Source organism: Octopus bimaculoides, chromosome 19 (assembly GCF_046866305.1).
Source record: "Octopus bimaculoides isolate indiv1 chromosome 19, ASM4686630v1, whole genome shotgun sequence".
Taxonomy (NCBI): Eukaryota; Metazoa; Mollusca; class Cephalopoda; order Octopoda; family Octopodidae; genus Octopus; species Octopus bimaculoides.
Window position 1 is genome coordinate 26,279,230 of NC_142946.1, and position 22,974 is coordinate 26,302,203.

The following is a 22,974-nucleotide window of genomic DNA, read 5'->3' on the forward strand; positions in this document are numbered from 1 at the left end:
AAAATTGTTGTAGCACTGTGAAACCATCCAACTCAAGGGAAAAGAGACATCAACTGATGATGATGACGAGATGTATTATTTACATATATAACATATATACATGGTTGATGCTCTGAAAATATTGTTTCTAGAATAAGAATAGAATGGTGGAAGTTCAGAGAACTACTACCTCTGTTGGCAACCAAAGAACTCTCTCTCAGAGTGAAAGGTTCTTGTATGATGCTTGTGTGAGAACAACTATTTTACAAGGTAGTGAGACATGGGCTCTGACAGCAGAGGACATGCATAGACTGGAGAGAAATGAAGGTAATATGCTTCATTGGATTTGCAGCATCAATGTGTATGACCGACAAAGCACAACTAAGAGAAAAGTTAGACAAAAAAGGGATTAAATGTGGCATGCAAGAGAGGAGAATGTGCTGGTTTGGAGATGTGATGCGTATGAGTAAAGACAGCAGTATACAGAAGCGCCTGTCACTAAAAGTGGATGGTACCTGTGGAAGAAAGAGACCCAGGAAGACATGGAATGAAGTGGTATGGACCGATCTTAGATGTTGGGGCTCATAGAGGAAATGATAACAGACCAAGATGTTTGGTGATATGAGGTTCTAGGGAAGACTCGCCCACGTCAGTGAAACTGAGTGCTAGAAGCTTTGTGTCTCACTCACATGTAACAAAAAACTTTTCATACACCCTACCCAAGAAACTAAACTACATCACCCACTTCTAAACTGCATCTTTCTCTTCCTCACATTTCCTCTCTACCCAGGTTTTCGCCAGTTACTGCAATCCCCACTCCTTACTTTATGCCTTCTTGGCAATACCTGACTGCATATATTATGACCTTTGTATCTCTCTCTTTCTTACTCTACCATTACATCTATGCTCTGATCCTTGTTACTTGTGAGTATACCTTGGCATGTCACCATCTCTCTTTTATACTTTTGCTGTTTTCTACTCTCTCTCTCTTTCCTTCTGGCTGGGTAGCCATGTATCTCCTCTACAACAGCACACCTATTTCTGCCCTCATTCTTGATTACTCTCTCTCTCTCTCCTTCACTTGTTTTCTCTCTGACTAGGTAACCAAGTATCTTCTTTATATCAACACATCTGTTTCTGTCCTCTTTCTTATACTGCTCTCTCTCTCTCTCACTGAGTAACCATGTACCTCCTCTATAGAAAGACGCTTATTTCTGCCTGTTTCCCTGTCACACACTAACCTTTCATCATCTGATACTGGATCACTTCCTCCAATGCCCCTGCCCTTATAGCAAGATGCCTGTTTCTGCCTTTCTGTCACACTCTAACTTTCATCCTCTGACACAAGTTCCCCTCCTCAAATGCCCCTGCCCCTCTCATAATTCCTTGTCTTGTGAGTTACTTGGTGACCCCGCTAGTGCTGGTGCCATGTAAAAAGCATCCAGTCCACCTTAGTGTCACATAAAAAGCACTGAATCCACTCTGTGGAGTGGTTGGTATTAGGAAGGGCATTCAACTGTAAAAGCCCTGCCAAAACAGACACAGTAGCCAAGGGTAGTTTTCTACCTGGCCAACTACCCATGCATGCATGGAAGACAGATGTTAAACAATGATGATGATAACATCATTTAATGTCTGTTTTTTATGTTGGCATGGGTTGGATGATTTGACAGGAACTGGCAAGGCTTGGGGCTGCACCAGGTTCCATAGTCTGTTTTGGCTTGATTTCTACAGCAGGCTGCCCTTCCTAATGCCAGCCACTTTACAGAGGGTACTGGATGCTTTTTATATGGCACCAGCACCCAAACCAATGCTTTTACATGGCACCTTGATTTTACATACATTTATCATATTATATATGGTATTACATGTGTGTATATATATATATGTACATATATATCATCACCATTTAACGTCCACTTTCCATCCTGGTATGGGTAAGACAGTTTGACTGCAACTGATAAGCTGGAGAGCTGCACCAGGTTCTAGTCTGATTTTGGTTTGGTTATGGCGAGATGCCTTTCCTAGTGCCAACCACTCCGAGAATGTAATGGATGCCTTTCATGTGTCACTGGCACAGGTGCTATTACATGTCCTATATAATATATACTTATATATTTATACATATCTTCTATATATATAAAAATGAGAATGTGTGTCTGTCTGTCTGTCTGTCTGTGTGAATCCCTAAAACTCGAGAACTATGCAACCAATTTCATTCAAATTTTACACATGCCTTATTTAGGGTCCCAGTTGTGTTTTAGTCAAAAAAAATTATTAACTTCTTGCAGAGTTCGAGCACACGGCAACATAATATCTCCTCCACTATTTAAGTATTACGTGTCAAAAGTGAAACAAAAACACTCATGTCAAATACTTTCACTTTAAAAATGAAACTATTCCACTAACTGAAACAATCACATTTCGATACTGTAGTGACAGATACTTTCACAGAGAGAGAAAGAGAGAAAGAGAGAGACAGAAAGAGAGAGAGAGAGATGTATATGTATACATATACATGTATATGTACACCATTTCGATACTGTAATGACAGATACTTTCAGAGAGAGAGAGAGAGAGAAAGAGAGAAAGAGAGAGAGAAAGAGAGAGAGAGAGATGTATATGTATACATGTAGATGTACACGTATATGTATATATATATATAGATCTATACATACATGTATATGTATACATATGTGTAGATGTATATATATATAGATGTACATGTAATATGTACACATATATACATATATACATGCATACAGATATCTATACATATATACACCCATCACACACACATACACATGCACACAAACACACACATTAGTCATTTGTTTTCTTATCCAAAACTACGTCAAAAGTACTGAATGGATCTTTATGAAATTTGGAAATTATATTCTTTGCATAACGGCCATAACTCCCATGAAAATTCATATATTTTTGATGTTGATGAAACTTTAACCCGAACATAACAGATGAGCATTATTTAGAAAATGATGTCACACGTTATCGAGGCTACCATTCTTTCTGGATGTGCAAAAGGGGATGACGTCTTTATTCCAAGAATTCCTCTTACTCCATCAGGAGCAGACATTCCTTTCACACTCAGAAGACTACAATTCCCCCTTCGTGTGACTTTTGCCATGTCCATAAACAAATATCAAGGTCAAACACTGTCTGTAGCTGGTCTTCTCTTGGAAGAGCCCTGCTTCTCACATGGACAACTGTATGTTGGCTGCTCAAGAGTGGGCAGCAACAAAAAACCTATTTGTATATGCTCCACAAGGGAAAACAAGGAGCATAGTTTACAATGAGGTGTTATAATCACAACAGCAAGAAAGTATGTACATGATCACCTTCTTTTACGAAACTTCATTGACTGTCATATATTTATATTGATATACATATATATACGTATGTTTGGGTGCGTGTGTGTATATACATCTCTATATATAAAGATGATGCGTAGTCTAGACGGCGTTTTTAGATTTCATTATTCTCTTTAACCCGGGCAACGCCGGGTATTTCTGCTAGTATGTATATAATGTTGTTGTTGTTAGGCCTCTTTACTCCTCTGGGAACATAGGGCTGCAACAGCATTTTTCCAATGGATGTGGTTCTGGGGGATCCTCTTCAGCCTGGCCCATGTCATTTTGGCTGCCCTCACCTCTGCATTGACACTCTTGCACCAAGACTGTTTTGGTTAGCCCACTTTTTGCTTCCCCTGTAGGTTCCAGTCAAGGGCCTGCTTGGTGACATTTAGTGCAGGCTTTCATAGCATGTGACCTATCCATCCCCATTTTTGTTTCTTGATATCTGTCACGATTGGGGCTTGTCTTGTCTTGTCAGTTGTTCATTGGAGACATCCTCTGGCCATCTGATTTTAAGAATGTTTCTGAAACATCTGTTAGTGAATGTCTGGCACTTGTGGGTGTTAGTCTTGGTCACTTGCCATGTTTCTGAGCCATAAAGTAGTACTGACTTAACATTTGTGTTGAAGATCCAGATCTTGTGAAGTGAGAGGGCTGTTGATCTCCAGATTGGTTGCAATGCATTGAAAGCATGTCAGGATTTGTTATTCGGCATTTAATGTCCTCATCTGTCCTGCCATTTTACTGACTACACTGCCCTGGTAAACAAACCTGTCGACGTCCTTGATATCATCCTGGTGTCTTGCTGTCTTTTGTTCACTCTCATGACCTCTGTCTTCTTACTGTTGATCTGGAGGCCAGTCCTCTCCGCTTCTTCTGCAACACGACATAGCTTCTCCTGTGCATATTGCTGCTAGTGGGAGAGAAGACTGATGTCATCTGCGTAGTCTAGGTTTTCCAACTGTTTATCAAAGGGCCACTGGATACCTATCCTCTTGCCTGCTGTGGCTTGTCTCATGATCCAATCAACCAACATCAAGAATATCATTGGTGAAAGCAAACAACCCTGTTGGATGCTGGTTTGCACATTGAAGGGTTCTGTCAGATTCCCACTGTGGATAACTTGACAGGTGGCATCTTCATATAGCTGTTGTATGATGATGAACTTTTGTGGGAAGCCGTAATGGTACATCAGTCTCCAGATGACATCTCTGTTGACACTATCAAAGGCCTTCTGAAAGTAGACAAAGACTGTGTATAGGGGAGTCTGCACTCTAGAGACTGCTTGATGATAATCTGCATTGTTGCAATGTGGTCTGTGCAGGATCTATCTTGATGGAAGCCTGCTAGTTCATCACGAAGTGTCTTGTTCAAGGTGGTCATCAATTTCTCAAGGATAATTTTTGTTAATACTTTCCCTAGGATGGATAGCAGCATGATTCCCCTCCAGTTATTGCAAGATAACAGGTCCCCTTTCTTAGGCAGCTTTACTAGGTGTCCTTTCTTCCAGTCTTCTGGCACTCTCTCTTGTTCCCAGATCTTCAGGAGAGGGTGCAGCATCTCAGTTGAAGTCTGAATGTCTGCCTTCAATGCTTCAGGAGGTATTGCATTTGGGCTTACTGCCTCTCCCAACTCAAGGAACTTGATGGCTTTGGTGATTTCAGTCTTGGTTAGTGGGTTGGTGTTGATGTCTAGAAACTTGGTCAGTTGTGGGGTGTCTGGCAGGACTGATTGTGCAGGTCTGTTTTATGTTTCCTTAAAGTGCTCTGCCCATCGTGCTCTCTCTTTTTCGTCACCTGGGATAATGTTTCCATTCTTGTCTTTGACTGGATGACTGGGGCTGCTGGCTTTTCCAGCGAGTGTTCTGTTGATCTCGTACAGTCTCTTCATGTTCCTCTGGACTCAATGACATTTCTTAGCTACTCAATGACATTTCTCTTGTCCTTCCTTGCACTTGTCTTCACATTCTGGTTTTTCTCCCAGTAATGTGCTTGTAGTTCTTGCTTCTGTTCTTGATTTTATGTCTGGCTGATCTGATCTTTCAGTTGTTTTCTCTCTGTGATCAGCTTCCATGTCTTTGTTGTTTACCACTACTTGTCGTTTTCCCCATGTTGCCCTCCAGACCTCTCTCTGTCTATGCCACTGTTATTCTATTGTTTCCTCTGCTAATTGTGAAAGTGCACTAAACTTATTCCTCAGTTCAACCTTGAATCTTTTTGCTATTTCTTTCTCTTTCCGGCTGCATACATTGTACCTGTGTGATGGTCTTCCTGCCCGGTTGTTGTAGGCTTTCAGCTTGGTCCTGAGTACTGCCACTACCAGGTGGTGATCCAATGCTGTGTCAGCCCCACGTTCCACCCTGATGTCATGCAGGCTCCTTCTCCACTTTCTGTCAATAGTGATGTGGTCAACCTGTTTCTCAGTCTTGCCATTAGGGGAAATCCATGTCTTGTAGATTTTCTTGTGGGGAAAGACAGTGCCTCCTATGATTAGGTCATTGAAGGAGCAAAATTCTGTAAAAAGTTTGCCATTTTCATTTTTTTCTCCGATGCCACGTCTGTCCATGAACCATTCTCTGACTTTGTTGTCTGTTCCTACTTTTGCATTCAAGTCTTCCATAAGAATCTTCAGGTCTCTCTTTGGTGTTTTATCCATGACTGCTTGGAGTTGCTCACAGAACTCTTCTTTGTTCACTATATTTGCTGCACAGCACTGTAAGATGGTAACTTTTCTACTCCGAGTTGAATCTTGCAGTCAGGATCCTTGGTGACATTAGTTCCTAAGACAGCATTGCTTATGTTGCTTCAGGTGTCATCAGCAGTGCTACTCCATACCTGTGTGGTTAGACTTCCTCCTGTCCAAAGTAGATGGTGTCACCCGTCGTGAGCCTTGTTCATCCTGTTCCCGTCCATCTTGTCTTGCACAGGTCAAGAATCTTCAGATTGCAACTTTGCATCTCTCTGCACACTTGTGCACTTTTTCCTGCCTCATATAGGGTTCGGATGTTCCTGGCTGTCAGAAGAGTTGGCATGCTGGCTTCCGAAGGTTTTTGCCAGCTCATATCATGTGCTCTACCAGAGAGGACTCTTCCTCGACCACGTCGTTTGGGAGTGCTGTTGCAGTTTCTGTAACAGGTATGTTTTTTTTACTAGACCGGGTTGTTAGCCCAATGCTAAGCCCCTGACCTGGAGGGCCAGTTGAGTACTCTTCATCTGGTCCCTTTTGACCTGTCTAGCTTGGGTGGCCCTACTAAAAGACAAATCTCCTGGCAGCATAGCTCTCATGGTCATAGAGTCACACAAGCCCCGCAATCAATGACAAGGTGTTACTCATCTGCAATGTACATACATATATACATATATATATGTATATATTATATACATGACAGAGTGGTCAGGGTGTTCCACTCATGACTACAAGATCATGGTTTCAGTTCCTGGACTGGGTAGTATGCTGTGTTCTTGAGCAAAACACTTTATTTCACATTGCTGAGATCACTTCGACCCCTGATATGTGACAGACTATGCAGCCATTCAGACATCATTGATTTGATGGAAGAAGTAAACTAATGTACATGCACAAACATTTGATCATGATAAACAAATCCTTTGTGCAGGTTGTTCAGCAAAAAATTGCAGAACTCTTTCTCAGACTTGAGAGACTTCCATCATCATCATCATTTAACATCCGTTTTCCATGCTGACAGTTTGACAGGAGCTGGCAAGCCAGAGAGCGGAACCAGGCTTCAATTGGCTGTTTCGGCATTGTTTCTACAGCTGGGTGCCCTTCTTAATGCTAACCACTTTACAGAGTGTACTGGGTGCTTTCTATGTTGCACACATGTACATAAATACATATACATATATATATATATATATATATATATACATACGATAAAGTGTAGATATATATATATATAATTAAAATACTAGGGAAAAAATTTGAATATTAATAAATATCCAATTTTAATATTTAATATCAGGAAACTAGCGCATTAAATCCTTTTCAGATTTCAGATAATTTTTTCTGAATCTCCTGATTCTTTTAATGTGCTAGTTTCCTGATATTAAATTGATATTAATTAATATCCAGTTGTTTACCCTATTATTTTAATTAACCATAACCACATTCTCAAAGTTGGTAAATTCGATGCAGAAATTATTTTCTGCAGAGATATTTCCGGATTTAGCGCGCCAAAACTAAGACTTTTGAATATTACTATATATAATTAATAGAACCATGGTTCTTCACTCGTTGGGAACAACTAGTATATGATTCTGGGAATTATATTTCTTTGGCAGTCCATACTGAAGAGAAACAGATATTTTCGGTAAGAAAGTATTGATTTTGAAACCTGGTTTATGGATAACTATGTATTTATTTCTATAATTTTCACTAGTCTTGCCCGCTGTTTTTGCTTCGCTAAATTTTTCTTTGAGAACTATTTGGTGATCTACTTCTAGCACATTAGCAGTCCACTTAGTGGTCTCTTTTATATATACATACACACACACATATATATATATATATTTATATCTATACATATCTTTTACTTGTTTCAGTCATTTGACTGTGGCCATGCTGGAGCACCGCCTTTAGTCGAGCAAATCGACCCCAGGACTTATTCTTTGTAAGCCTAGTACTTATTCTATCAGTCTCTTTTGCTGAACCACTAAGTTACGGGGACGTAAATACACCAGCATCAGTTGTCAAGTGATGTTGGAGGGACAAACACAGACACACAAATATATACACACATACATATATACGACGGGCTTCTTTCAGTTTCAGTCTACCAAATCCACTCACAAGGCTTTGGTAAGAGCCGAGGTATAAAAACAACTTTCAGGAACAATAGTGGTTTATTGATGTAGAAGGTTGTAAATTTTTCCCATAACGAAGTTTGATAAGCTGAAAAAAGTTTATTTTATAGTTAACAGTTAGCAACTGGAGTTGTGTATGCTTTTAAAAATCAAAAAATTAGGGAACATTGCTAGCAGAACCTCGGAAGTTGTAATTACCCAAACAAAGGGTAATTCGCTAGCTACTTGTTGGGCCAAAGATACCTTAATCAAATGAAGTTTACTGGGGTCCCTTGACAACAATGTGAACTTCATTCGATCAAGATATCTTTGGTCTGATGAGTAGATGGCAGATTACCCTTTGTTTGGGTAATTACTACTTCTGAGGTTCTGCTAGCTATGAAACATATGTAGCCTGGATTTTCTCTATTCCATTCTCTAATTTTGGATATATATATATATATATATATGTGTGTAAGGGACGACCGTGCGAACTCAAAAAAGGAGATATGGTGACGAATGGAAAAACAGAGGACTCCTTTTATTTAAACGTGTCACACGGTCGAACACAAAATATATATATCAGATATGATGATATACAAGATATGTTATACAACGATAACATAGATGACCAGTAATGAAAGACCACAACCATATAAGAGGAATAACAGAGATATTTATTGTAGCGTTAAAGATGTATGTCTGTGTGAGTGTGAATACGACATATAAGAACATAATCAAAGACAGGCCGTCATACAAAGAAAAGTGTGTATGTGAGTGATACATGTGTGTGTATGTTAGTTATTACAGCAGATGGAAAGAGAGTCAATAACACGTGAGCAATTATACCAGTTCTTGGGTACACAATAATATGAATCTGTATGTGAAGTGAGTTGGCTGAGTGTGGCAGAGCTGATCACTAGTTGTGATGTTGTGGCATCGATGCCGGGCTGTGATTCTTGTTATACAGATGTTCGTCGCTGGCTGAGAATTCTTGTCTGTTTATTTACCGTGGTGAAGCTGAGTCACCTAACAGAATCGAAGAGAGAGATGTGCCGTGGAGGTTTGGTTTGGTGTACATAGAAAGTCGTGTTGACGCTGGTGGTGTAGAGGCTGCTTGGTAGTAATCATGTTGGTCATGACGATGGTGCTGGTTAGTAGTCGTAGACTCTTGTTGCTGATGTGGCGACGGCGGTGGTCATCGTTGGCTGGACGAAGCTGTTGAAGTGGTCGCTGGAACTGCTGCTGCTGTTGTGTGGTACACGGAACAGATCACAAAGAGAAACTGGACCGAGACAAATTTGTGGGGTATGAGTTGATCTATTTATAGCATTAAGGAGGCTCACCAGATATCAGAAATATACTCTATCACGTGACCTTATTAAGGGCTGTGATTGGTCAGTTTGCGTTCTGGCGGGAACGGTTCGAAGAAGTTGCCGATTCGAATAATGATCAGTCACGTGATGACAAGGAATGGGTTCTCTACTACGCTCGCATTTATTTATATTTAAATGAGAAGATTGTATGTAATGGCGATAGTAGTTTGTATCTAATGGCGGGAGGTAGTTTCACTACATATGTGTGTGTGTGTATTACACACACCATTTTAATATCCACTTTCCCAGGCTTACATGGGTTGGATGGAGTTTATTTAGGTAGATGATTTTTTTTTTAGACAAAGTTATATTTCTCCATTGCAGAATATTGGAAAAGGATATTCATTTACAACAATCATGCAATGTGCAAACAAGGAAACATAAACATACACAAACTAACATATACATTATATATATATATATTGCTTTTATCTTTTACTTGTTTCAGTCATTAGAATGCAGTCATGCTGGGATACCACCTTGAAGAGTTTTTAACCAAATGAATTGACCCTAGTGTTTTTTTTTTTTAAACCTGGTACTTATTCTATCAAGCTCTTTTGCCAAACTACTTAGTTATAGAAGGACATAAACAAACCAGCATTTGCTGACAAGCAGTGGTGGGGCACAAACACATATGTACATATACATACAATAGGCTTTTTTTCAGTTTCCATCTAACAACTCCACTCACAAGGCTTTGGTTGGCCTGACACTATAGTAGAAGACACTTGTCCAAGGTGGCATGCAGCGAGAGTGAACCTGAAACCATGTGGTTGGGAAGCAAATGTCTTAACCATATAGCCACACCTCTAGTTTTACATATATGCATTTGAGAAATTACGATAAATATGAGTGTATGTATGTTATAGACACACACACACATAGGTGTTGGACAAAATAATGGAAACACCTTAAAATTTCAAACAAATTTATTTTAATACGGGGTAGGACTGCCTGTGGCAGTAATTACAGCTTGAATTCTATGAGGTATGGACTCGTACAAAGTTTTTGTCCATTCTTCAGCTAAAACAGTCTCCAGTTCTTGTAGTGATGATATCGACTTCTTGTTTTCCTAAAATGCACCATAAATGTTCAATAATGAGATCAGATAAGATGTTCAACTCCACTAGAATGTTCCTCATGCCATTTAGTAACAACTTTAGCTGTGTGAATTGGTGCATTATCATCCTGAAAGATTGCATTTCCCTCAGGAAACAGTTCTGCAACCAAAGGATGAATTTGGTCAGATAAAACGCTTAAATAGTCCTGACTATTAATTTTACCATGAAAGGAAACCATTGGGCCAGTGGATTTCCAAGATATCGTCCCCCAGATCATCACAGATCCTCCTCCATGTTTAACAGTTGGAAGAAGGCAGTCTGGGTCAAATGCTTCTTTTGGCTGTCTCCACACGTATACTTGGCCGGTGGTCAAAAATAAGGTAAAGGATGACTCGTCTGAGAAAATAACATTCTTCCACTACTCTAGAGACCAATTCTGTAGGTTTTTTTTACTCCACTCTAGATGCTTTGCAATGTTTGTTTTTAAAAGTAGTGGTTTTCTGATTGCAGCCCTCCTGTGAAATCCAGCTTTGTGCAGCTCCCAGCAAACAGTTTTTGTGGTCATTAAGCTGTGCAGTAATTTTGGGAGCTGTACTTTTGTGATCCTTTCTAACAATTCGCATAAGAGTCCAACAGTCCTTTTATGCGAATTTTTGGTTTTCTTCCAGAGTTTTGTTTTAACGAGGAGGTTTTTCCCTTGTTCTCAAAGGCTGTCATTACTTTCGAGACAGTACTTCTTGATACACCAAACATTTTGGCTGTTTTCGTTACACTTGTGCCTGCCATATGAGCACCAACAATTTGACCTCTTTAAAAGTTCAATAGATCTGTCATTTTAATTACATTGTTCTGATATCTGAAAAGAAACAGCAATTTTAGCAAAACATATTAAGCAACACTAATAATAAATCCAAAAACAAAAATAAACAAGCTTTTGACAGTTTTATAGATATTTCAAAATCATGATGCTAGGTGTTTCCATTATTTTGTCCAAGCTCTGTATACACACACACACACCCAGAACCATGCTAATAGCTTAGGAGATAAATTTAGAATTTCTCGGTTTTCTGTGAATCGATTTTGATAAAACTTTTTCTAGCTGGTTTGTACACTATGTCAACACCATCATTATGTTGACAAGCAGTGGTGGGGCACAAACACAGACACATATGTATATATACATACAATAGGCTTTTTTTTCTGTTTCCATCTAACAACTCCACTCACAAGGCTTTGGTTGGCCTGACACTATAGTAGAAGACACTTGCCCAAGGTGGCATGCAACGAGAGTGAACCTCATGTAAAGACAACCACGATTATTCTGTGTAATGTCCTTTCTTTTTTATTTCAGATTCTTCAGTTTTTGGGTGAACCATGCTAATAGCCCATCTAGACATTTTTTTTGAGAAAATGAAGGGTAGTGATACATATTAAGCAAGCATCTAGTATATATTTAAAAGAAACCATAATAATATTATAACATCTATTGACATAATGGATTATTTAGTTACATGAGCGCCATTTCAATGGATAACTTCAAAAATCCTATTAGTTATGGAGTCTGCCAATTTCTTAATAGTAGCAGGTTGTACTGTTTTTGCTGCAGCTTTGATGGTCACCCATAAGACATCTTTCGACGTAAATTGGTGTCCATCGGCATATACATCTTGTTTAATGCTGGACCAAAGATTTTCGATAGGGTTGAGATCCAGAGATGCGAGCAGCCACACCATCAACCTTTCACCTAGTATGCTGTAAGACCCTAGGAATGTTTGGGTGGTCCTAGCAGAGTAGGAGGGAGCATTGTCATTTATGAATACAAGATTCCTTAGAAGTGACAGCAGTATGTCATCTAGCCAGGGAGCCAAGACCTCCTTCAGGAGATTGCAGTAGGCAGCTGTGGTCACTTTAATTTCTTCAGGCACCCTGACTGGGCCAACAAGTCTATCCCTAATGACACCAGCCCACAACATGACTCCTCTACCCTGTTGTTGATCTTGTAAACATTGGCGACACTCATCTTCAAAACTGACCCAACCATTTGCCCAACTGTCAGATCCATCAGGGTTGCCCTGGTTTCGCCAGTGAACAGAACACAATTCATGTCTAACATCATGTACTTTTGGGTCCATTGAAGCCTTAAACTCCCGTGGTGTGGTGTTAAAGGAGGTAGTTTCAGGGGTTCTCGTATGGAAGCCATGGTCCCGAAGATGCAATTTCTGGTGGTTTTCAATACACAAGGAAGTCTGGAGGTGGTGAAAATGTCTTTGCTTGTTTGTCCAGGTTTCCCACATAACTTGCAGTCAATATTCCTTAAATCCCTGGCTGTTACAGTCTTGGAAGTTTCACAATCGGATTGTTTCTTCCTTGGTAAAGGGTCCTTCAGGAATTGTCTAACCGTGTCTACATGATGACCTAATTTCTCCGCAATGACATAAAGAGAGGTTCTTTTAGCACTTTCCTTGATGATCACAGACTTTCCTTCATCATTAAGGCCTTTCCCACGTCCCATTGTGCTTAGAGAAGAGAGACACTATTAGCATGGCTCACCCCAAAACTAAAGAATCTGAAATAAAAAAGAAAGGGCGTTACACAGAATAATGAAAACATAACAATTGTGTTGCCATAGTGTGCAAACCAGCTGGGAAATGTTTTAGGAGTAAATAATCAAATAGATAAAATATAACTTTTTATCAGGTTAGAGCAGAGTGAATTATAACATATAGTGATGAAATGGATAATATATACTGTAATAAATGATAGAATAAAATAATTATGTTGAGTAAAGAAATCTAAAAAGGTAAAGATATAAATTTAGTTTAACTAGTATTTCATCATAATAGGTTTTAAGTAAATCATAAGCTATGTAAAAAGCATTGGAGTTGGGGCCATATAATAAGCATTAGGAAAGGCATCCAGCCATAGTAACCATACCAAAACAGCTATGGAAGCCCAGCTGGCCAGCTCCTGTCAAACTGTCCAACCCATTCCAGCATAGAAAACAGACATTAACTGATGACGAGATATATGCACTCCCTAACACCAACCACTTTACAGAGTATACTGGGTGCTTTTACATGGTACCAGCACCCCCAAACCTATAAGATTAGGATCACTCAGCTGAAGAGAGATTCAGGGGACATACCTGTATGCAAAGACAACCATGATTTTATTTGGTTTGACAGGTCTTCTGAAGCACAACAAACTACCAGAAGTCTTGGTCCCATTATCCCCTCTGTGAGGTTCAACGGGTGAAGATCCTTTTTTATTTCTTCCCAGGTCTACTCCTTCCATTTAGAGATTGGCACTTCTTGATGCAGCTGTCTTCATTCATGTGCATGACTGTACCAGCACAATCTTCTCTCTTACTACATTTGATGGCTTGTATGTCCAGGTAGGTTTTCTCTCAAATGTACATGTAAGTTTGTGCAAGTAGGTATGGTTAGACATATATGCATTTATATTTATGGGTGTGTACATCCATTACTCTACATTTTCTCTCTTATCTATTACTTGCTTCAGTCATTGGATGGCAGCCATGCTGGGATACTGCCTTAAAGGGTTTAGTTGAACGAATTGACCCCAGGATTTATTTTTAAGGCTGGTACTCATTCTACTGGTCTTTTTGCTGAACAGCTAAGTTATGGGGTTGTAAACAAACCAACACTGGCTGTCAAGTGGTGGTGTGGTATAAATACAGACACTCTCTGAGTGGTTGGCGTTAGGAAGGGCATCCAGCTGTAGAAACTCTGCCAAATCAGACTGGAGCCTGGTGTTGCCATCCGGTTTCACCAGTCCTCAGTCAAATCGTCCAACCCATGCTAGCATGGAAAGCGGACGTTAAACGATGATGATGATGATGATGATGACAGAGAATAGACTTCTTTCAGTTTCCACTAACCTAAACCACTCACAAGGCTATAATAGAAGACACTTGCCCAAGAGGTCATGCAGTGGGAGTGAATATGAAACCAGGTTTCTTACTATACAGTCATGCCTGCACCTACATTGGTATTTTACTTACCTGTTTATTTAGAGTTTTCTTCTTCTTTCTTTTTGTCTTAATGTATTCAAATCAGTAATGGTTTTCTGATTAACATAACATAATATTCTTGATTTGGATACACACAGCTTACAAATTAAATTATGTATCACAATTATGAACTTATACATTTAGTAACGTTTATCTTGATGAAACAGCTGTTAAACACAAAGTATGTTGCTCTTAAAGATCATTATAGCTGATTATGTAAATACATGCAAGTCAGTTTGACCTGGGATTTATTACACTCTTAAAGTCGATTTATTTTTTTATGCTTACATATCAATAAATATATATATAAATATACACACATACATAAATACATATACACTGGGGCTGTAGAAGACACTTGCTCAAGGTACAGCAGAGAGAGAAGAGAACCCAAAAACTGTGATTACAAAGTACAGTTCTCAACTACACAGCTATGCCTGTACCTAAACACAGTTTTGTTTGGCCCAAGACGTTAGTGAGAGAGGTTTGCCTTGGTGCAGTACATTATATGCACACACACACATTATATATATATACACATGCATGCATATATACACACTTGTACACAAATACACACACATATATATATACATACCTATACACACATACACACAGGTACAAGTCTGTATTTGTGTGTATACAAATATATGTTGCCATTTGTAAATGAAAGTGGAAGATAGTTCTTATGATGTGGTGTAAATTTTATTCAAATATTTATTTAAACTGGCATTGTGGTCACTTCTCTAATTTCACACTGTGATCTTTCTGGTGACCTGGAAGATCGTAGAGTGTTTAAAGTCAAATAGTCACCAAAATCTTAGTTTAAATAAATATGTGTTTAGAAGAAAAGTAATAAATAAGAAACAGAAGAATATGATATCAATTTGATAAATATTGCATGTTATCTTACATTCATGTTTACTGAACTTTAAAACTATCTACATGTAATCACATGCAGATTTCTGTATATAAATATATTTACAGACATTTCTGCATATACACATGTAAGATAAATTATTTAATTAAACTGTTATACATTAATACATGAAATTTATATGAGAATGTATAACAGATGCATTTGTACAGACGTACACATTCAACAGTCACCACAAATTACATATGATATATCGCAATCAATGTATGTTGAAAATATGTTGAATTATTTTTATTAAGAGTTTTAAAAAAATGGACATTAAAGCTGAAAATATTGGGAATTAAGTAGAAAGTAGTAAGATGCAGTACCTGATGCACAGGCAGTTCAAAGTATAGGAAAGTGTTAAAAGATTTTTATAGTCACACTTAATGAAATATTCACCTTAGATGTACCAATATATAAAGACTAAATAAATAATGATAGATATATTGTTATTTTAGTATCAAAGTATTTTTTAAAAAATTCCACTAATTACAGCAGGTGAGCAAAATCATATTCCTATCACTAGGCAATGTCAGAGATATCAGCATGATAATGCAAAACTGAGTTGAATTTAGGTAATACTGATAACTGAAAATATTTGTTTGTAAGTTTTCTGGAGATGTCAGTACAAATTTTTTCTGATCAATTTTCCAAATGGTACACATGGTTTTCATCACATTAAATCCTGAAAATACTTTTTGGTATACAATGGTAGCTTGTTGATGACTGTTGGGGAAGATCGTCTTGTTTTAATGCCTTCTCTCATGATTGACACAGGAGCATTGTTAATCAAAACTTAAAGAACATAAGTGAGTTTAGGAATAGAAATCATAGGTGCTATCAGGTTCTGTTTGTTCGGTGGGTGTTTTTTCTATATGTGTTGGTGACAAACTAGTGTCTTTTTCTTTAGGAACCTCTTTTGGAAGCTCATATAATGCACTGTCAGCTCGCATAGGTTGTGGTTGGTAAAGTACTAATGCCATTGACTGAGTTCTTGATTCCTTTTTTTCAATATTTTGAGTTGTTTCTGTGAGTGATGAAGAACTGTGTGATACGGAATCAATAAAATGGTAACTGGACTTATCAGGAATCTTGAAGGAAATGTTAGTATCTGAAAAACAAAGTTTTCATAAGTGAATATCACAGAAATGAAATGATAAAATGATCACATTGGAGTTCAAACCTCACTACAAATACCATTGCACACTAAAGCAAGACAGCTAATTGCATCTTACCTAATCAAATTAACTAAAATGAGTATTAAGTAGTTGGAAGTGGCATACTTCAGTAATTTGGTTTGGTTTTGAAAATGGGTAGTTTTACACAACACTAAATAACTTGCCACTGGTGATAGCTATGATGTGCTTTTATACACCAAAAAAACCATAGAGTTTTTCACACTTGGTAAACATCACAGTATTTGTGTGTTCTAATGCAGTATTTGAGTGTTCTAATACAACATCCACCTTTAAGTGGTGAATATATATATATATACATATATTTTTTTTCAATTTCTCTCTCTATTTTTCCCTCTCATCCCTTTCTGTTGAAGAGTGTAGACTTGTAACATCAAAGACCTTTCCATTTTCCCTGAGCATCAAACCAATACACCTGCTTGTTGTTCTATCACCTGTCTCCATTTTTTGTTTTCAGTTCATTTGAATCATATATGTGTATCATCTGGAAATTTAAGGATGAGAATGTCGGCTACATCAAATGGAAAATTCTTTCTAAGACCAAACCATATATTAATGATTCAAAAAGATGTTCTATATGCTGGCTTGAAAAACTGTATCCTTTAAAAATCTTAAGAACCATTTGTCACTATGTAAATACTAGGAACGAGATTTTTTCTTTGTTTCTGCATTTTACAAAACACATCATCATCATCATCATCATCGTTTAACGTCCGCTTTCCATGCTAGCATGGGTTGGACGATTTGACTGAGGACTGGTGAAACCGGATGGCAACACCAGGCTCCAGTCTGATTTGGCAGAGTTTCTACAGCTGGATGCCCTTCCTAACGCCAACCACTCAGAGAGTGTAGTGGGTGCTTTTACGTGTCACCCGCACGAAAACGGCCACGCTCGAAATGGTGTCTTTTATGTGCCACCCGCACAAGCCAGTCCAGGGGCACTGGCAACGATCTCGCTCGAAAATCCTACAGGAGCCAGTCAGGCGGTACTGGCAACGGCCACGCTCAAAATGGTGCATCTCATGTGCCACCCGCACAAGAACCAGTCCAGGGGCACTGGCAACGATCTTACTTGGCTTGCCGGGTCTTCTCACGCACAGCCCATTTCCAAAGGTCTCGGTCCGTAGTCATCGCCTCGGTGAGGCCCAATGTACGAAGGTCTTGCCTCACCACCTCAGCCCAGGTCTTCCTGGGCCTACCTCTTCCACGGGTTCCCTCAACTGTTAGGGTGTGGCACTTTTTCACGCAGCTATCCTCCTCCATTCTCACCACATGTCCATACCAGCGCAATCGTCTCTCTTGCACGCCACAACTGATGCTTCTAATGTTCAGCTTTTCTCTCAAGATACTTACACTCTGACGGGTATTCACATTGACATTACACATCCAACGGAGCATACTGGCTTCATTCCTTGCGAGCTTACGTATGTCCTCAGCAGTTACAGCCCATGTTTCACTGCCATGTAGCATGGTTGTTCGTACGCATGCGTCATACAGTCTGCCTTTTACTCTGAGTGAGAGTCCCTTTGTCGCCAGCAGGGGTAAGAGCTCTCTAAACTTTGCCCAGGCTATTCTTATTCTAGCAGCTACACTTTCAGCGCACCCACCCCCACTACTAACTTGGTCGCCCAGATAGCGGAAGCTATCGACTACCTCTAGTTTTTCACCCTGGAATGAGATAGAAGTTGTTTCCTGTTTGTTTGCAGTCTTTATTGCACCTGAACATCTGCCACAAACAAAAACTAACTTGCTAGTTAACCTGCCTTTGATGTTGCTGCACCTCTTATGTGTCCATAGCTTGCACCGGGTACATCTTATAGAGTTACTACCTACTCCTTTTCTACATACTGAGCAGGGCCATCTACCTGAAGGGGTTTGTGTTTTATCTACCTTCCTACTTATTAGGATTTTGGTTTTAGCTAGGTTGACTCTAAGGCCCTTCAATTCTAGACCTTGCTTCCACACCTGAAACTTCTCCTCTAGTTCTGATAGTGACTCCGCAATTAGGGCAAGGTCATCAGCATAGAGGAGCTCCCAGGGGCAACCTGTCTTGAACTCCTCTGTGATTGCCTGGAGGACTATGGTAAATAATAGGGGGCTGAGGACGGAACCTTGGTGGACCCCTACCTCTACCCGGAATTCATTGCTGTACTCATTTCCAACCCTCACCTTACTGGCCGCATCTCTGTACATGGCTCGCACAGCTCTCACTAGCCATTCTTCTATCCCAAGTTTCCTCATTGACCACCAGATAAGGGATCGGGGGACCCTGTCAAAGGCTTTCTCCATGTCAACGAAAGCCAGGTACAGAGGTTTATCCTTGGCTAGGTATTTCTCTTGCAACTGTCTCACTAGAAATAAGGCATCAGTAGTGCTTTTACCTGGCACGAACCCAAACTGCATCTCATCTAAATTGATTCGCTCCCTAATTAGTTGGGCTATGACCCTCTCTGTAACTTTCATAACCTGATCTAACAGCTTGATGCCTCTGTAATTATTTGTATCTAAAGCGTCCCCTTTACCTTTGTAGCAGTTGACTATGATGCTGCTACACCAGTCATAGGGTATGACTCCTTCGTGTATCACCTGGTTCGTAATACGGGTGACTAGGCTATAGCCAACACTGCCAGATATTTTGAGCATCTCTGCAGTGATTCCTGATGGGCCGGGGGCTTTCCCGGTCTTCATACTCTTAATTGCTTTATCTACCCTGGTACTATCAACTCGGATAGCTGGTCCCTCTATTGGGTCGACATAAGGCAGGCTCTCTTTCTCCCATTCATTCTCTTTATTAAGCAATCTATCGTAGTGGCATCTCCAGACCTCTTTCTTTGCATCCTCATTTAATGCAAGCGTACCATCATCCATGCGAACACATTTCTCTCCTACAACATCACTATTCTCTCTCCTACACTGTCTTGCAACCCGAAATACCTCGAGTCTTTGGTCCTCACGGCGCAGAACATTGGCAAATCTTTCCTTATCTGCTTCCCCTCTGGCTAAATAAACCTGTCGCCTAGCCTCCCTTCTGGCACATTGGTACAATTCCCTGCTACCACCGTTCTTCCAGTCCTTCCAAGCTTGTTTCTTTTGTCTAATAGCCCTGTCTACCTCCTTGTTCCACCACCACGTTACTCTGGGTTGGGAGGGGACCTTACACCACCCACAAATCTGGTCGGTGGCTTTCAACAGGTTGTCCCGCAGAAATCTCCAATTGTCTTCCACGTTGTATGATGCTATATCCCCTTCTATTTCGTTAAATGCTTCAAGTAACTTGTCTCTAAGTCTCTGTCCGTTTGCAGGGTCTTTAAGCTTCCACACCCTTCTTCTCCAAGCCTGTCTAATTCTGGGCACCCATTTTGCCTTGATCCCAAAGTCGCTAACTACTAATCTATGTTGTGGGGTACATTCTTCGCCAGGGTAGGTTTTGGCATTTATAAGCCGCCCTCTTTCCCTATTTCTGGCGAGGATGTAGTCGATTTGGCTAGAGTGTCTGCCGGAGCGGTAGGTGACTAGGTGACTGGCAGGTTTCCTGAAGTTGGTATTGCAGACCATAAGATTGGTTGCATCACAGAACTCCAGCAGTCTGGTTCCCTCCTCGTTGCGGGAACCGAAGCCATAGCCTCCATGTATGCCATGGAAGCCCCCAGCACGACGTCCGACATGACCGTTGAAGTCTCCAGCCACAAAGAGAAGGTCCCTGTCACTCGTCGACGAGGTAGTTTGCAAGAGGGTGTCATAGAATTGGTCTTTCAGACCATCTGGTAGCCCAGGTTGAGGTGCATAGGCTGAGATGACAGTAGCTAATCTATGATGAAGCACTAGTCTGATCTTAAGTACTCTGTCACTTACTCTAACGACCTCGATTACCTTATCCACCCATTTCTCCGCTAGAAGTATTCCTACGCCCCCGACCCCGTCAGTGTTCCCTGCCCAGAAAATCTTGTACCTGTGTTCTTTGCCTGTGAGGAACCTTGCAGAACCTCCTCTCCATCTTACTTCCTGGATGCAGCACATATCTACGCATCTCCGTTCAAGCATCTCAACAATTTCACCAGATCTACCTTTCAGCGTGCCGACGTTGAGAGTGCCAATCCTAACAGTATGGGTGTTGGGGGTGTGGGCCTGTAGCCTGGGAAGAGGAAAAGCAGTGTCGTGTACCTTAGCAGAAATTAAGGATAAATAACCTGACACTTTATAAACCATTCCACTCTTGGCTTATGTAATTTTTGATATTTGTAAGACACTAGTTATATTTACTGTGAAGTTAATTCCCTTACCTGTGTTTTTGTTTTTTTCTTTACCAACTTGACAAATGGTGAAATAAATTAATATTTCAGCCAGGAAAACTTGGGTAGCTCTCTGAGGTTTTTTACTATAATAATATATGCATGGGTATGTGTGTGTGTGTATGTGTATATATATATATATATATATATATATATATATATAAACCTCAGCTTGCGAAGACCTGTTGGGGCAAGTGAAATCGAAATTGTGATTGAACCAAATTTGCTGACTGGCACCTGTGCCAGTGGAGTGCTAAGAGCACCATCCGAGCGTGATCATTGCCAGAGCAGCTGTTTGGCTTCTGTGCCAGTGGCACATAAATAGCACCATTTGAGTGTGATCGTTACCTGCGTCGCCTTACTGGCACTTGAAAAAATATTTGAGCAAGGTTGTTGCCAGTGCCGCTGGACTGGCTCCTGTGCAGGTGGCACGTAAAAAACACTATTTTGAGCATTGCCCTTGTCAGTACTGCGTGACTGGCCCTCGTGCCAGTGGCACGTAAAAGCACCCACTACACTCTTGGAGTGGTTGGTGTTAGGAAGGGCATCCAGCTGTAGAAACTTTGCCAGATCAGATTGGAGCCTAGTGCAGCCTTCTGGTTCGCCAGTCCTCAGTCAAATCGTCCAACCCATGCTAGCATGGAAGGCGGACGTTAAATAATGATGATGATGATGAACTGGAAATCGATCCAGGCAGATATCAATAAAGCACTTAGTTTTAAATGAATTGGGTTAACTATATCAAAAAAATCAGACACCAATAAATGCAAATAGAATACACATCCAAAGTAATTCCTTATGTATGACAAGTAGATTCAAATATTTGCTAGAATTTTGAGAAATTCAGAGTATTAGACAACAAAAATACAAAATGTAGAATTGCCAATATTGTACAACGATGCATAACTAATAATGGACCATTTTAAATGTTCCTATCTTTTAAATACCAAATGCATTTACTAAGATTTGTAGAATTACCTTTCCTTCTATACTTAAATTGTAGCAGACGAACCTATGTACCTCTATTATTATCTCACATTGATACACTATATTTCTCCTTAAACACTGATTTTCTAAAGGACAGATAATTTTGTTTTTACAATTACACAGGTATTTATTCATTTCTATTTGATACTCATGCTTAAAAAGAATTATTACTAATCCCTCTCTCAGAATTGGGTGTTAAGGCAGGATTATTATTAGTTTTATAATTAACTAGTGGGACCCGTAAATATTTTACAGAATTAATGGTAAGCTTATTGGGTTATTTCTGAAAACTTTATCCAAAGAACCTGAAAGTGTAGCCTGTGTTGTGTCTGAGTCAAAAGATATTTACTCATCTGCTAATCACTGAAAAGTGAAGGAAATTGGAATACAATGATTACTTAATGCACTTTATATACTTTATGCACAATTTTATAGACTTAATACACAACACTCTCCCTCTTTCTCTCTCCTTTTTCTTTTGCTCTTTGCCTTTCCCTTCAACTAATCATGTAAAAGTGTTACAAATAGGTTAATTAACAGAGGTAAAAAATTTATTACAAAAATAAAAAATTACATTTCACTCACCACTACCCCTCCCACCCCCAGTTCCCAACCAATCACGTGGATGTGTTAAGTAACAGAGCGACAAGCAGAGTTATATGATATCAAAATTGGGTGCTAATTTAACTGTATTATCAGAGTCAAAATTACTTTTACTTAAATGATCAAAATCTAGTTCAGGAAAATTATCATTAGAGTTAATTTCATGGAGAATTAGGGACTATCTCGGCTCAAAATCTGTAAGCATGAGTAGAATCAATAGAGAGAATTATGAAATTCAATCAATAGAACAGCCTGCTCATGAAATTAACACGTAAGAGGCAGAGTACTCCACAGATCCATAGACATGTGTACTGTTAATATGGCTCTCTGGGAAGATCCAACATGACACAGAATGTGATAA

General features: G+C 39.6%; 2 protein-coding genes across 8 annotated transcripts in view; both read right to left on the reverse strand.

Annotated features, from left to right (window-relative positions):
* Positions 1-5,495: 5,495 nt before the first annotated feature.
* Positions 5,496-6,005, reverse strand: LOC149131796 (protein CFDP2-like). The gene has a single exon (XM_089337829.1). The coding sequence runs from the start codon at positions 6,003-6,005 to the stop codon at positions 5,496-5,498; it is 510 nt and encodes a 169-aa protein (XP_089193955.1).
* A 9,300-nt stretch (positions 6,006-15,305) lies between these two features.
* The window catches only part of LOC106877571 (uncharacterized), a 65,817-nt gene continuing 58,148 nt past the window's right edge, over positions 15,306-22,974 (reverse strand). For 5 of the 7 annotated variants that reach the window (XM_089366657.1, XM_014926508.3, XM_089366660.1 and 2 more), the window contains one exon: positions 15,306-16,649. In XM_089366657.1, the coding sequence (XP_089222783.1) occupies positions 16,354-16,649 (296 nt within the window). In that variant the 3' untranslated portion in view covers positions 15,306-16,353. The remainder of the gene's footprint in view (positions 16,650-22,974) is intronic. The other 2 variants (XM_089366656.1, XM_089366655.1) reach the window with 1 other exon arrangement.

Coding starts and splice junctions, on each gene's coding strand:
- LOC149131796 (XM_089337829.1), bottom strand. CDS start 6,005: ATGGATAAAACACCAAAGAGAGACCTGAAGATTCTTATGGAAGACTTG.